The following is a 16545-nucleotide window of genomic DNA, read 5'->3' as shown; positions in this document are numbered from 1 at the left end:
GGTAGGAAGAGGCAGCCACTTCTGTCATCTGGCAGAATCAGTCCTAATGACACTATTCTAGACCTCTAATCAGCTATTTCTTATCTTTGGCAAAATCCAAGCAGAATGTAACCAGAGAAAGACAGGATGCAGGTCATGTGGCCAGCTTGCCAGAGCACAGGTGAAGGGGGAAGAATGGATCTGGTGAAACCAGTAGAAGTCATCCTGCAGCTGCGGCAGGCCTGGCCTTGAGTCCTGGCGCCCTCTCCATCCACCCTCTATGTTGGAACTACTGGTGCTGTTTCTAAAGCCCAAATGGAGTAATTTCATACAATTCTGCTCAGAATCCATCATTGTTCCCCATTGCTCTTGGAATGAAAATACAGTTCATAAGAACTGATTATTAGTATCTTTTCCCAGTTTCTTATTCAGTCCCCACTAATGGGAAGTTAGGGAAGAAGTATTTAAATCATAGAATGTAAAATCGCAAATGCTATCAGTGGAGACCCCTACCCCTTTTCAGGGAACTTTATAGAAATATATTTATTATGATAAAAACATTTTACTTAAAAATGTACTTAGTTTTAAACTAAGGATTTTCTCTTTTAAAAAATCTGCAATATCTTCTCATTGAAAAAAATCTTCATGGTTCCCAGACTAAGTACCATTGCCCACAAGTAACCAGAGCTGCTGAGAAGTGGCTCATTACAAAGTCTGGGGTGAGGAATGTAACAAGATAAATCTGAAACCCTTCATGCCAGAAACACAAAGCAATGAAGTTCTCTAATACAATGCAGGTCCTGACAGAGGCCTCACGGACCATCCTCAGAGACCATCCTTGTCACCAGTCCTCAGGGTCCACCATGAGAGTACTTTTGTTGGCCAAAGAGGGGACAGTATGAGCATGTGAAGAAAATAAACTATCACTATGAATTGAAACATATAAAATATATTTAAAATAGAGGGGTGAGGATGGGGGTTGTTAATCATAGGGTTGCACAATTTGATGGGTGGGTGGGGTGAAGGAAATGGGAAGGATCTCCTGTGAAAAACAATGTATCCAACCTTTGTAAATAAATCAGGGTAATATAAAAATTTTTTTAAAAAGTAAAAAAACCAAAAAAACCCCCCAAACACCCACAACCAAACAAACCAAAAAAACCCCTCAAACTTATGAAAAATTCATTGTGGCTGAGTTGAAGGCGAAGGTGACCTTCCATTGGGTTTCTGAGGCTGTCAATCGCATGGGGGTGGGGGGTTTGCCCACCTTTCTACCAGGGAAAGCCACTGATGGGTTTGAACCACCAGAGAAATGTGGTTTTGAGTTAGCAGCACCACTCCTTAACAGGTTGGGCCTCCAAAGCACCCATTAATAACCTAGAAGTTTTTAATGAATTCAAAACAAAACGAACTACACCTCTAGATGTGGGCAGGAAGCTTGTTCTGAAAACTGGTAAAGGGATGGATTCAAGCATTTATCATCTTTTCCTGTATGGATGTTCCTCAAGATAACCAAGAAGTTTTTAAGGGCAAAGTCTTTTTAGAATTCTGATAAATGAAAGAGTATCACCATTTTGGGAAATATAATCAGAAATCTAGCAATCATCCATGATATTGATGAGAAATTTTACAATAAAAGAGCTAAACTGGTAACATCTGAAGTTAGGAACTATGAACAGTTAACAGGTAACATCAGTCATTACTGATCACAGAATGAAGTCCCTGGGGTGATGCAACAGGAAGTAATGCATCACTTCTGAAACAGGCCTGCCAAAATATGGAAACAAGATCCCATTTCCAAGGCTTAAATCCGAAACCTAGAATGGGGATATTCTACTGCATTAACATCAAATAAATTGCAAGGAAAACAAAAACAGTTCATAAAGATTTAGGACATGCATCAGTTAATTACAATACATGGATCTTGTTTGGCACCAGTCAAGCAGATGGCTAGAGAAATGTTTGCTATTTTGAATTTTTTCCAGTTATAATAATGGTAATGAGGACTCTTAGGTCTTTATCCCTAAGAGCAAGGTTTCTCAATCTGGACACTGAACATTTTGAGCTAGTAATTCCTTGTTGTGGAGGTGGTTCTGTGCATCTCAAGGTTGTTTAGTGGCATCCTCCGACTCAACCAAAATTAAAATTCACAAGCCTCGTCCCCACATTGCCCTCAGTAGTGAAAAAAAAGGAGTATCTCCAGACATTGCCAAATGTCCCAAGGGGTAGAGGGAACTACTCTTGTTGAGAACTAGTATGTTAGTATGTTAAAGATATATACTAATTATGGTTGAACTATTCTATCTGAGGCTTGTCAAAAGAAAGCAAGTGGGGGAATGGGTGGAGGCAGAGAAACAAGTTTGACTTCATAATTGTTGAGGTTGGTGAAACAGGGTTCATTATACTGTTCCTTCTATATGTTACAAAATTGTCAATTTTGACATTAAAATGCCAAAGGAGTATTAATGATATTCTTTTCCCAAAGAATTCTTAGCATACTAGATTAAACAAGTTGTAAGTCGAAAGGTTAGAATTACTAGTAGTCATTTGGTAGGTCCTAGCAGAATCCCACTGATCTGCTTAGGTCCTGAGAAAGTGGATGATTGGGTAATGCATCATTTTACAAAATTTTTGGTTTTGCTTTCAATGAAATGGAAAGCGGACCCTATTGTTTTCTTAAAATTATATCATTGGTATTTTAACCTAGGAAACAGGTGACATTGCTGTAACAAAACACCTTCCACTTCCCCATACTCATGGTTTCTCAGGATTTACACCTATAAAAATAATAGGAAGAGAACTGGTTATGAGTCCTACATTAGGATAGTGGGATAAAAATATTTTAAGGGAGAAAATGTGTAAAATTCCCATCTGACAGTTTTGTATATTTTAAAATGAGTAACAGAAATGTCCACTGTTTAATTTGAAAAGTGTGGTTTTTTATCTTGAAAATCACAACGTGCTGGTAGTTAAACACTTTACAGCATAAAACTGACAAGCCCCAGACACCTCACATTCCCTTTGTCTACTAGCATCATCTTTCCTTCCTATTCTCATTTCCCCTTTGGTTTAATATTATTCAACCTTAATAAGCCTCCAGATCCCTTGATTTCTCTACAGGACAACGTGTAGAACATTAATATTTCGTGTTCAGTGACAAATGTCCAGGGTAGAGGCCCATAGAGGTAACTTTTGCAAGGTCCCAGTGGCAGGACCAGGTGTGACCACAAACATCTACACACCTCCGCTTATTGGACAGTGTCAGCCACTCACATAAACCATCACCTCCACTTCCAACTTCTCACTTGGATTTACTATGGAGTTATTTTGTCCTTGTTTCATGTTGTCACTAATTTTCCAGTATAGACTGGCCATAGTTTACAAACACAATGTACATATACTTGTCTTTTTAAGGTCACCTTTGGAGGAAGAAGCCTCTTCACCTATTTTCCTCCTCCTGCTGTTCACCTTTTTCATATCTAAATCCCCCTGGGGGCCTCTGGTAGCCTAGTGGTAAGAAGCTACAAGCCCAAAGGTGGGCATATGGTTTGAATTTCATCATCTGCTCCAAGGGTAACATTGGCATTCTCCTCCTGCGGGATTTAATGCTTCTGATGATCTGCAGGAGGGTCAGCTGCGGGTCGGCTCCAACCTGCCAGCGCACAGCAAATGCCACTAGGTATGTTGTTGGTCCCCCACCCCCACAAACAACTTGCATGTAATGTAAAATATAAGCCCACTGTACTGTGGAGCACCCGGTGACTGTGTCCCTTTTGCTTCGTCCCTGGCTTGCTCATAAAACAACGCGAACTGCTGGCACAATTTTAACCTTTCAGCCAGTGAGTGGTCAACCAGAATTAAGTGCCATGATGTTTGCTTCTCCGCCTTTCTTTTTAAGCTTAGACTACTTGACACATCCTTTAAAAGGCTAACCACCACACATCTTTAAATCTGCTTTCTGATAGTGATCTGCTGGCTGACTTATGCTTGCTCCATCAAAAGACCAGAAAGGAAGGGACTGTTTTCTATTGTGGTTTTTAATTATTAAATTTCACTCTAGTCAAGACTTTAGCAGGAACTGCTAACAATGAAACTGAGAAAAATAAACACAAACATGAACAAATGACCTTTTATTTCATTCAGATACAAAGGCAGTTGTGTGCAGCAACAATCTGATGGGCAGTCTGAATTCTTGGGAGGAAGTAAATTAATGGTAAATGTCATGACGGCTGGTCAGAGAGAAGGTCAGATGAGGAGAGGAGACAGAAGAATGCTACAGCTAATAAATAAAGGAAGCCATAAATGCCATCTGGTTTCAGTGCCACGACTTGCGAGTCTTTCCAGGCAACATCTATGCTGGTTAAAATCACAATTCAATATATCATAAATATCTTTGAAGTGCATTCTGCAAGTTATATTCAGGAAGTAGTAATTCTTACAAGGGAACTGGCACATTTCTTTATTTCGGGACTGTGAACTTTGCTCACTATGCTGTGACTGGGATGTGGCCATGTCGCCTGAGACTCATCTGAGAGCTCCATCTCTGAAGGACTGACACTTTAGTTGCTCCCACCTTTTCAAATGATATAATAGCTTTTTTTTTAATCTGAGAAAAACTTTTACTAAAAATATGATCTTCCAAAATATAACAACCAAAAAACCCCAAACAAGGTCAAGGTACTAGAGAATCCTGACATGGCACCTCATGCTCGTCTCGTCCCCCACTTCTCACATCTTTCCCCTGTGCCCGATGGACTCAACAGCTATCATGAAAAACACTTGACCAGTATTTACATTTACAAAAAGACACTACTTAATTTGTTATTAATTAAAATAAGCTCTTGGTTTTAAATATACATCAGTAAAATGTACAATGTTCATTTACTATGTTACGTTTCACACTTCATGATAAAAGAATACTGAACCAAGACAGCAAATAGAGGTTCAGTACCATGATTTCAATATTTTGCTGGATAAGCAAAATTTTTAAAAAAGTACAGACTTGCAAAAAGTACATTTTTTTTAAAAAGTTTCCATGTTTAAAATGGATTTAAAAAAACCAAACAACACACCAAAAGGCCAGAAAAGGAAGTGTTTGTAACATAAAGATACAATGTGGGCAGCAAGGGAAAGGAGGAGAGAAAAATGGGAAAACAGGACTTATATCAAGCATAACTTGGGTTGACTGGCTTTGCTTTAGAATATCAAAGGCAGGATTGTCTCTCTGCAACTCCGCAGATAAATCCTAGTGTTTTGTCATAAAATTTAAAGAGTTCAGATATACAGATAAACCAATTAATAATTCCTTTCTTAAAATATTCTAAAGGCTTCTGAAGCATTATATAAATCTTTAAAACTCCTACCACCCACACTATAAGACATAAATCTACACTTTCCTAAGGCACTCTTAAGCTATAAAATTATTTTGATGACAATTACATTCTATGCTAAATCTAATTCATTCCATTGCAGCAGGGATCGAATGGGCTGTCTTTCTGCGCCCAGTAAACCTCTGCTCACTGACACAGACAAGCAGGTCCACAGAGGGTCCCTCAGCTCATTCTCAATTAACCAAACAGATGAGTTTTATCAATGGGACTTTCCTATTCACTGGCCAGGAGTTACACTAACAGAAATGCCCAAATGTGCTGGTATCACTTAAAAACAGGATCTCCTCTTCTGGAAACAGACCAGTGGCTTCATTAGCGTCTGCCCATAAAGGAAAACAGATGTAAAAACCAATGATTTCCTATTCTTCAATTGTGCTGACTGGTCAGGGATTTTACAGTCTAATAAATGTCCTAATCTTGACATTTTAAATTGTTTTATATGTATGTAGGTTTACTGGTGCATACTTAACAGCTTCCACTTCTAAACAAGAATTCAAATCCCACCATCCTTATTGCTAATTAAACAAACATCGAATTTCAAAATACAGTAATGAAACCACAAAGATGATAAGATAAAGGCTTTATGGGGTTCTCCACTTCTTCAAATGCCAGAAGAAAACAAAGGAACCAGAAGGGTCAGACAAAGCCTGAGATACAAGTTCACTATTGAAAAACAAAAAACAGGAGGGGAGAGGGTGACAAATGCCTCCTGAGAGCAGGCGGAGTTAAAATGCAGCAGTGGGAATGATGAGAGTGAGGCCTGGTCCTGGGCTGCATCTTCGCTCCAGCAGGAAGCAAGGCTCCCAGAAGAACTTCTTCCCTTCCACCTTCTGGGCTGGTAGCAAATGGTCACTTACTTCCCGTAGAACTTTTTGTTGAGAAGAAAGATCAGGAGGTTGACATTTACTTTAGCTCTGTCAAATAACTTCATGACTGCAACGCCTTCATACTGTAGCTGTAGCAGGTCCTGTTAAAAAACAATACCACCACTTTGACAGTTAGTCAAGTCTGTGGAACGAGGAGAAAGGATACAGTGTAGGGAGGGATCTAGGAATAAGGCAAGCCTCGTATGTTAGAAGGACCCTTGTTGGCGCAAATGATTTGTGCTTGGCTATAACCAAAAGGTTGGTGGCACATGTCTTCAGTAATGTCACAGACGTTAAGGTCTGTGCTCTTCTTTAAGGACGAGAACCAGGAAGCCCTAGGGGGCTTGGTTCCACTCTGCAAAACAGGTTTCCATGAATAGGAATCAAAGGGCGTGTACCAGATGTGAAATGGGGTGAGAGAAAGTGAAAGCTTGAGAAACAGGGTACCCTGGTCAATCATGTTTTCTGGTTAATTTGGAGTTAAAAACCCATGTTTTAAGACCAAACTATCAAAAGTCTTAGTCAGACTGGTCTCCCCCTAACCTTTAGAAGAGTGGTGGGGAGAAAGCAGGAATTGAAAGGCTCGAGGGGATCCTGAAACAATCTGTCCATTCACCGTTATAAACTACCCAGCAGCTCCATGGGGTAGGGCCCTGGAGCTCCACCTGAGATGGAAGACACCTCACACCTGCAGTTTGCGGGTGAATGAATAACCACCTTGGGAAAGCTGGTTGGCCTTGAAGAATTTGCCGACACTCGGTGTCTCGCAGGATCATTTTTGTATGACTCTGTTAGCTGTGTACCCCAACATCATTGATGCTAATGCTAGTTCAGCTAATGCTAGTCATTGAGCAGGAATCAAAGATGACTGAAAAATATTACTTGTCTTTAAGGAGGTGAGTTTTAGCAGGTGGAAAAGGGAGTAAGTCGAGATAAAAAAAAAAGGGAGTAAGTCACTATACAATTTCACTAAAATGTGATGCCTACTGTACAGAAGGTTCTAGAAGCAACCACCAGTTGTGGCTTGGCTGGCAGGTGTGGTAACCCAGGCAGACAAGCTGGGGTGGCACTCCTGGTCTGCAGTTAATGGCTAACTCAGTGGTCTGCAGTTCAACCCATCATGGAAGAAAGGCCTGATGGGCTGCTTCTGAGTCAGGAGAACCCCAAAGAGCAGTATCTCCATAACACAGGGTTCTCCCCTGGGTTCCAGGGGGTGTGACTGTAGTGAGGGGCACAGCCCATCTTCCTCCCAAGGAGCAGCTGGTGGGCTCAATCCCCCGGAGGTGATGTTGCCTTTCCGTTAGCAGTGCAGCTGCCTACAGGCCCTGCCACCAGGGATCCCTACTAGCAACAAAATACAGAGTAAATGCAAGTGCTCATTAAATGAGAGAGAGGAACAAAGAGGGGCAATTAAGAGGGAACAGTATGTGAAAACGCTATAAAGCACGGTCAGAGAAAGGAACGCACTATGAAATGCTACATACCCAAAGTTAATGGAGACATTACCTGAAGTTTTAAAAAATATGTAAATAGCAGAGACATTTCAAAATAAAAATTAGAAAGTCTACAAAATGATTTCTTTTTAAATTTAAAATGGGAGAATGCCTACATAGGAGTCATTCACATGTACCTTGTCAGGAATACAGCAAATCAAATCAAAATGAGGAAAAAGAACTTTTAAAGGTTTTGAGTAGGCTTAGGACTTAGTAGTGTCAAGCCTTGTATATAAGAATCATTGTGTTCAAGTCCAAGACAGCAGAAATGTCAGAGAAATCTCGTGAGGTTATCTGTCTGCAAAACCTCCTCAACACACACAGAGCAGACGTGACCAGAAGCCTCAGCTTCTCACCCAGGTGAGTCTGTTTTCCCTGTTCTACCTTGATAAACCCCACCCCCACACCTACAACAGCTGAAACTAGTACAAGGCAGAAAGCTATCAGAAAGAAAACTGTTTCCCGGGAGTTCCAGCTCTGATAGGTTTAACTCTGTGCGTGTCAATGGTATGTGTGTGCACGCATGTGCAGGCATGCATGCACATGGTGTCCTGGAAAGAGAAAGAGCTAGTCGGAATGCACTCAGACCCACAGGAGAGCGAGGTTCCACCCAAAGCATACCCACCTGATAATGTAACATAAAAGTCTCCATTTGAACTCCCATGAATTTGGCTTTTACTTCAAAGTCTCCAACTTCTTCTGTTGGATTGATTTCAAAGATAACATTTTTAAACTGATTTGCTTGCAGGTCTTCAATTTCCAGAAGCACTCCTTTTTCATGGAGTCTTCATAAATAGGCATAGGTTTTATGTTTTCAAAAATATTCTATAATTTGGGAAAAGGAGAAAATGTCTAAGGCAGAAAAAGGGTGGGAAAATTTTTGCAGGTGACACACTGAAAGACTTGCTACTTTTAACTATCATCTGTTTTGAGACAGGAATGCCAACTTCTCCTGCAGTGCTTGCATTCAACTAAAAGAGCAATTCCACGAAAGGCTGATGAGGGATGGTATCAGAGAAGATCTGGCTGGTCTTCCATGTGACTTAATGCTGGAGTCAAACAGGAAAAATAATGTGAAGCATGGAAAACAGATGCACAGAGGAGGAAGGAGAAAGGACTACACATTTGGACAGAGAGAAATGAACAGGAAGTAAATAGAGTTCCGTGCAAAAGAGGAGGGTTCCTGGAAAGAAGTAGGTGAGGTATCAGATTACTAATATATATGTAATCATGTCCGTATCCCTATAAGCCTAGATAATAATATATAATGATGCAAATGGATACTACTTTGCAACACAAATCAAAGTAATACTATTGCCCTTAGTAGCTATCAAGTCAATTCCAACTCACTAAGAGACAGTATGTATATGTATACCCATGTTTATTGGCTTTGTTCACAATAGCAAGGAGTTGGAAACAACCCAGTGCCCAGCAACAAACGAATGGATAGAGAAGCTGTGGTATATTCGCACAATGGAATACTATGCTGCATTAAGAAACAAGGAACTCATACAATATTATTGGTAATAATGGGTGACCCTGGAGGACATTATGCTGAGTGAAATGTCCCGGTCACAAAGGGACAAATATTGCATGGTGCTACTGTTGTACAATGGGACTGTCCTTGGAGTTGGGGAGAGACTGAGTAAGATGGGTTCAATAATGTATACTGCATTAAAACAGATAAGGGAGAGAACTGTTATAAGGGATATATGATGGTATTATTGTCATGACAGGAGCCCAGAACGAAGGCTGCATAGGAGTGGACTTGGAGGGAAGGGATTGTTTAACAATGAGAGAATTTTTACTTTTCAAAGAACGGGGGTGGGGGGTGGGGGAGGTAGACAGGGAGAAAAGCGAATGAATGGAAACCCAAAGTCTCTGTAAACGTTCATTAAAATGAATAATAATTAAAAAGCTAAAAAAGAGACACTATGTACAACAGAACCAATTGGGTCCAGGCCAGCACATCTCCACCATCGTTAACATGTTTGTCAGTCTAGCTCATGGAGGCCCTATCCCGGCATGATCTCCTCCTCCAAGGACTGGCCCCTCCCAATAACATGCCCAAAGTATGTGAAACAAAGGGCCTGCTATCCTCGCCTCCAAGGGACATTCTGGCTGCACTTCTTCCAAGACAGATCTGTTTGTTCTTTTGGCAGTCTAGGTTATGCTTAATATGCTTTGCCGACGTCACAATTTATAGGTGTCAATTCTCCTTTGCTCTTCCTTATTCCCTGTCCAACTTCCATATATGCCTATGAGACAACAGAGAATATCATGGCTCGTGGTCAGGACACCTTAGTTCTCACAGTGGCATCCTTACTCTTTAGCATCTAAGAACTTTTGCAGCAAGCTTGCACATTGTAATACGTCATCTGATTTCTAGACTGCTGTTTTCAGAGGCACTGACTATAAATCCAAGTAAAATAAAATCCACAACAACTTCCATCTTATTTATTGTGATGTTTGCTTTCTGGTCCAGTGTATTTTTATTTTCTTTATGTTGAAGTATAATCTTCAGCTTCTCATCTTCATCATCATTAAGTCCTTCCAACTTTTGAGCAACGTGGCATCATCTAGTTAATGATGTCCTGAGCAACGTGGCATCATCTAGTTAATGATGTCCTGGTCTTTTTGGAAACATGGGGGTTTTTAATTTTAGTGAAGGTTCACATTCATGCATGTTTTCCTCCCATTCCCTTTGTGATAATTCTACTGTTCCAGGCCAATAACTGTTAGACGTGTTATTTCTCATCTTTCTCCCACTGAGCAGCTAGTGGATTTGAACTGCATACCTTTGTATTGACAGTGCAATTCCTTATCATTAAGCCACCATAGCCTTGGTCAGAGTGGTCCTTTCTAATCATCCATTCCTTTCAGACTGTCCCTCCTTTCACCCATTATACTTCAGTGTTTCATTATCTAGATATTCTATTCCTACCCTTCCCCTGCCCCTGTATCGATCCTATTATTACAACAGTGAGCTTAGAGTATTTGTCCTTTTGTGACTCAGCATAATGTCTTCTAGACTCATGCATAAGTGTAGTGTGTTACAAATCTTTTTCAGTGCTGTGTATGTGTGAATGTACTACAGTTTATCTGTCCATTCAGCTGCTGATGGGCATGTGAGCTGCTTCCATCTCTGCTACTATGAATAATGTGGAGATTTTCTTTAAATCTTTGAGCTTGAAAAATACCAAACATGTTCTCCTCTTTTTGTTTCCTAACTCCACCAGATGCTCTACTGGGCAAGGAGGAGCAATATCCTCCTGTGCCAGTTGGGTCTGATTTGATGATACACGACAGGAAAAAATAAATAAAATCAGACATAAGAACAGAAACAAGCGTGACTCCCTCCGGTCACAGAGCTGACAGAGCAGGAAGCCCAGAGAACACTTGCTAGCGACAAGTGGGCCCAGATCTGCAGGAGGACAGGTGAGGGGCAGGCCTCTGAACCATGTGGCAAGCAAGCTGGCTCTTCCCAGAACCAAAAATTGAAAGCAAGACCCTGCTTCCTAGTCCAAGTGGAATGAATAAACATCTGTTATTGTTCCTGTTATCTATTCATGTACAGGACAAATGGAAGGAACAACGTCCTGCCTTAAAGAGGAAATGTACAGATGGGCCCACATGAACAGGTGTGGATCCACCCTTAAACAACTGCTACCCATCCAAGGACATGCAAGACGTACCTTCCCCTTTATGAAAGAGAAATTACATCAGCTTTCTCACACACACACACACACACACACACACACACACACACTTAAAAAACTCAACCAAACCCACCCAAAGTGGGAATACTCACTGATTTGCTTGCAGGTCTTCAATTTCCAGAAGCACTCCTTTTTCATGGAGTCTTGCCGCTGTATATTTCAGGGAAATCTTTTTGCTTTTCTTTCCTTTCATTTCCCCAGGTTTTTTTGAGACCCTGTTAAAAAAATCACATCATATCTTTCTCTAAGTAAAAACTGTATTCTGAATCTGTTGACTAAGGCTATGAGGTCAGGAAACAAACTTCTCATATAGGAGTACATAATATGCCAATTCTAAAACAAATGTTAGGATTCTTCTAAGCAGAGGAAATATTACCACACTGCCTTTGTCTTTAAGTGACACCTGAGAAGAGTCCCATGAATCTGACTTTGTCCTAATCCTTCTATGGCTCTTTTCGAACCTAAGCCCATAGCAAATAAATGGGAGGGCTTCTAATGTCAGGAGACATCTTCTAATAAGAGAACTGTTCTCAATTCCAGGGATAAAGAGACACTCTCTGGAAGGTAGTTTGGTGCTTCCTCAAAACGCTGAACATAGTACTTCCATATGACCCACCTATTCCACTACTTGGAATACACCCTGAGAAAATGAGAACTGAGTCACAAATGGAGAGTTTTAAACCAGTGTTCATAGCAGCATTATTCAAGTCAAGAGAACCTGTGCCTCTCACTTTGCCTCTGTGGGTTTTAGTTTCCACTGTGAAGCAGGTATGCTGGACGCCCTCTGGCCTCGGGCAGGCAGGGGACCTACAGAACTATGTTTTTATACTAATTCCTTAAATGATTTTGAGGTTCCCCTAGTGTTAGGATTATGACAAGACTGCCTTCCAGAATGCTCTCATTTCTGATGTTGAGACATCCAAACAGGGTAAACTTGAAATCCTCCACACATTACTTACGTCATCCACAAACAAATGTAAATTGGCAATTCTGATAGAAACAAAAGACAAGACCACTGTAATAAACAGATCCAATGGATTCTTTTAAGTAAAAAGTCCCAGTTACCATTTTGGTTATCGCAGCAAAGGAGCTCTGGTGACCTAGTGGCAAGAAGCTGCGCTATAATCTGGAAGACACGTGGTTCGAGGCCACCAGCTGCTCCATAGAAGGATAGGTAATCTCCTCCCGTGCAATTAACTGCCTCTGAAAACCCACTGTAGGGTCAGCTATGGATTGGTTCCAACTCAACGGTACACAACAACAACAAATATACTGTAATTCCATCCCTTGATATGGAGGGAGGGAGGGATGGAAAGAGGAAGGAACGAAGGAAGGTACAAAGGAAGAAAACCAACTCACATGCCCTTGCTGGCTAAGTTATCCAAGCAGGTTTTGATGTAGCTTTTGTAGTAATCCACCTGCTCCCCATAGAAGGTAGCCTTAGAGTTCAGGGCGGCATAAGTTTGCTGCAGTTTCACCAGCTCAGCCTTTCTCCTCTGTCGGTATCTCCGCTGATTCCGAATATCCTGAGATATAATTATTAAAAGTAGGAAAACAATGGTATTATGCACTACTTGACTCATGCGCATTTAATCCTCAAACTCTGTGTGACCTCATATTTGTGATAAGCAGTAATTCATGTTCAATAATTAATAAAGGAGTCAGAGGCTTAATGGTAAGGAGTTGCACTGCCAACCCAAAGCACAGGCTCAATCTATCTGCTGCGCCACAGGAAAAAGATGGACGATCTCTTCCCGTGTGATCTCTTCCCCTCTGAAAACCTACTGGAGGGACAGCTGTGAGTTGGTTCTGACTCAAAAGTACACAGCAACAAGAAAATTACTAAAGAAATTAAAATTCTAACCCTTTTTTGTCACATCTTCTAAAGAAATGGAGCTCCACATTCTTGGAATTTACCTGCAAAGCTAGCTTAAATACTTTATCAGAAGCAGAAACAGTGAATTTTAATACATCCACAGTCAAGTTCCCACACATGGATGGCTTTACCTCGTATAACGGTAAATGAAACCTGCACAGCCTGCCTCACTACATTCAAACTCACTTGGGAAAACTCACAAATAAAACATCATGGCTCCAGTGACTGAAATTTCACTGTAATTACAAAACAGATCCTCCTGTCACGTTTAAAGACACGAAGACTTGGTTACAACCTTCTTCCTATTAATTTGGGCAGGAGAATAGTAAGTCATCTTGGGCAGATGAGATCCCTCATCTTGAAGAATCAGGAGCCATGTCCCGGGGCCAGGAGACTGATACTCCCCTGCGCTGAAGGGATGTTACTATCTGAGCAATTTCTGTCTCCTTCACAAGCCGCTCAGATGGCTTCCAGCAAAGTAAGGCCCACACTATCCCCCAAATGCAGTACCCTGGCGATGTCATTGATCAGTTCCTGGTATTTGTTCTTCGGGTCCACAGTTCCCAGCTCGGTGAGCTTCTTTAAGCCTGACTGGATCTTCTCCTTCTTCTCCTGAAGAGTGAGGTTGCTGTCTTCTTTTACAGATTTTGACTTTTTCATCTTGTCAGGAGTTTTGGCATCCCGAATAGCACGTCTCTGCATGGCCCTCTGATGATCAGCTTCCTACAAATGCAGACAGGAAGCCCCTCATTAATTGTGCCAGTCCTACTTTACAGCAGGCCCACCTACATTATATAACCCTCAGACTTGGAATTCCTGCCAACCTGGAGCCATCTCCTTTCTCAATAGTTCTTCCTTTTCTGCTATACAGACCACTCTGCCAACATATGCAATGGAAAGACCAAAAGCTTTGGCGTCAGAAAGAACAATCTAAGTGCTACAAAGTGGTTGCTGATCTTGGCTAAGTCATTCATCCTCTATGAGGGTCTTAATAGCCTTATCTCAGATATACAGTAGTTGCTCAATAAAGACATTTTCTTACCTATCTCAAACTTTTTCTCTAGGTTAAGTAAATCTCAGTTTGTTGATGTCTCTTACTTATCCTTCAGCATATCTAATCAGTCGCCAATTAACACATGTACAGGTTGAGAATTCATCTGACACAGTGGCATTCCAAGAGCCCTCATAGAGGGTTTTCTAGAGGAACACGAACATCTAAAGGGCCAGGTGCCAAGGTCCTGAAGCTAATAGAGAAGCTGTGATTTTACCTGCTTTATACATTGGGATTTCAAGTAAGCTGTCTTTTAGTGGAAAGGAATCCACGTTCACATTTTTAAAACAAAATATAAAACTTTCTCAAAAACAGGGTCCTCTACATGAACTGACTCATCCATGCCCTTTTCTCTGCCGTGCCATCCCACCATCACCTACTGGCTCTGGGATGCTACTACAAACTCAGATCAGCTGGCCAGCCAGCACTGCTGAACAAAGACTCACGATCTCTTCAGAGCCAAATTCCTGTTGTCTAGCTTCTACATACTGTATCATCTTTGACTTTCACTTTTCACCTCCACCTGCCCTCTAACAGTTATGTCTGTTAAATGTGTTAAAATTTCTGGCTAGAACACCCATTCTGGCCTCTCAATACCCTCCTCCCTAGAATATCCCCCAAATACTGTCCACCTTTACTTAGCTAAATTTGGCACAGGTTCCACTTCCTTTATGAAACCTTCCTGATGACACTGCTCCTCACTGGTCTCTTTCCTGAACTTCCATTGTTTATAACTTCAATGCCATAATTAATTTTTAATGGTTTTCTAATTGTTTGTCATATTTCTTTAACTAGAGCATAAGCTCATTGAGACACATTCTGTACTTTTTTTTTAAACTATCAAGGCCCTTAGCCTCTCTCTCTTGTTCTTTGTTGGACAAGCCCTACACATTGCCACCACAATGACCAACCCCAGCTGTAGTCAGGCTCAACCCTAGGTCAGCTGGATCTTGTCAGCTGTGTCCCTCTCTTCCAGTCTGGCATGGGCTTACCATGAAGTGCCTATCCACCTTACTAATGCATGTTAAACCCATGTTCTACCTGTTCGCTGGTGGCTGGTGTTTCCAAGATTTCCGTTAAGGTCTCTCCTGGCTGGAACCGGATGACATCCACAATTAAACGTTTTGTGCTGAAAACGAAAGGGGAGGAGGGATTTAAACATTTCTAGAGTTGTACTTCTCAAATGGACACGCTCAGTGGCAACAAAACCCCCACCTCACAGAGATCCCACTTGACAATTGCTTAGGTGCTCAAGGCCCAGACTTATTTATGCAGCTTTCAACAGAAGAGGCAGCAAGGTGATTTTAGCACTTATAAGCAAAACAAGACAGATATGGCCTATACCAAATATACAAGATGGCCAAAATTAGGACAAGCTCAAAAAGGCCAAGACGATCATTTCAGAGTCTGACCATACTTCGTATGGCTTGTCTACCAGCCCAAGGGCTCTTCTGATTACACTATTCCAACTCACTTCAGCAAGATGGTCCGAGCATCCATTTCTGCATTCTCATCTCCGGGCACATCAAACTTGTTGGTTAATGTGAGAGAGACTTCCGTTTTGGCTAGGGCCTCCTTATTTGGGTCATTTACATTGCCAGCACCTTCCCCTGAAGTTGTGGGAAAGTAGAAAAAGTCAGTATAATAAAGAAAGGAAATAACAGACTAAATATACAAATAAAAGATGATATAAGCCTCAGAAATTTAAATAAGCCAATACATACAGTAGAGCAAGTACAGCATTTACTGGAAATAAATGTTATGACAAATGAGAAAGGCAAAGGATCTACAATTAACAAGTCCATATATAAGTAGCAAATAATTTTCAAAACTGTCATAATTTTCTCTTAAAATACTGTATCCGTGTTCTTTATGGGATTTAATGATAATTTCTAATATTGTTGTGAATATTCATCCAAAAGTGTATCTTCCAAACTTTTTCATAGACACTCTTGACCCCCTATCCAGTCCAGACCCCCCGGTCCAGTGTGGAAACAGAAAAAATGACTGAAACATCCTTATGTCGTGTCCCCTGCCCCCTTGAAGGGTTGCTGAACTAGAACTTTACCGATCAAAGACTCGATGGTGGGCACCTCGCCCAGGTCGTCCAGCAGCTCGTGGATGGGGTCATTGTGCTCTGGAGCAATGGCATCCTGGTGATCTAACAGGAG

General features: G+C 41.2%; 2 protein-coding genes across 2 annotated transcripts in view; both read right to left on the bottom strand.

Annotated features, from left to right (window-relative positions):
• The window catches only part of CRTC3 (CREB regulated transcription coactivator 3), a 199847-nt gene extending 195356 nt beyond the window's left edge, over positions 1–4491 (bottom strand). Inside the window, exon 1 of the mRNA XM_006885211.1 lies at positions 4467–4491. Within this exon, the coding sequence (XP_006885273.1) occupies positions 4467–4491 (25 nt within the window). The remainder of the gene's footprint in view (positions 1–4466) is intronic.
• A 1731-nt stretch (positions 4492–6222) lies between these two features.
• Positions 6223–16545, bottom strand: part of IQGAP1 (IQ motif containing GTPase activating protein 1) — a 66154-nt gene continuing 55831 nt past the window's right edge. The window contains 8 exon segments of the mRNA XM_006885210.1: positions 6223–6336; positions 8354–8461; positions 11536–11662; positions 12807–12973; positions 13834–14046; positions 15416–15503; positions 15849–15984; positions 16443–16539. Coding sequence (XP_006885272.1) covers positions 6223–6336; positions 8354–8461; positions 11536–11662; positions 12807–12973; positions 13834–14046; positions 15416–15503; positions 15849–15984; positions 16443–16539 — 1050 coding nt within the window.

This window comes from Elephantulus edwardii, unplaced genomic scaffold (assembly GCF_000299155.1).
Source record: "Elephantulus edwardii isolate Elephantulus edwardi_28Jun2011 unplaced genomic scaffold, EleEdw1.0 scaffold00041, whole genome shotgun sequence".
NCBI classification, from domain to species: Eukaryota; Metazoa; Chordata; class Mammalia; order Macroscelidea; family Macroscelididae; genus Elephantulus; species Elephantulus edwardii.
Note: the sequence above shows the minus strand (reverse complement) of the source record. Positions and strands in the feature narration are given on the sequence as shown.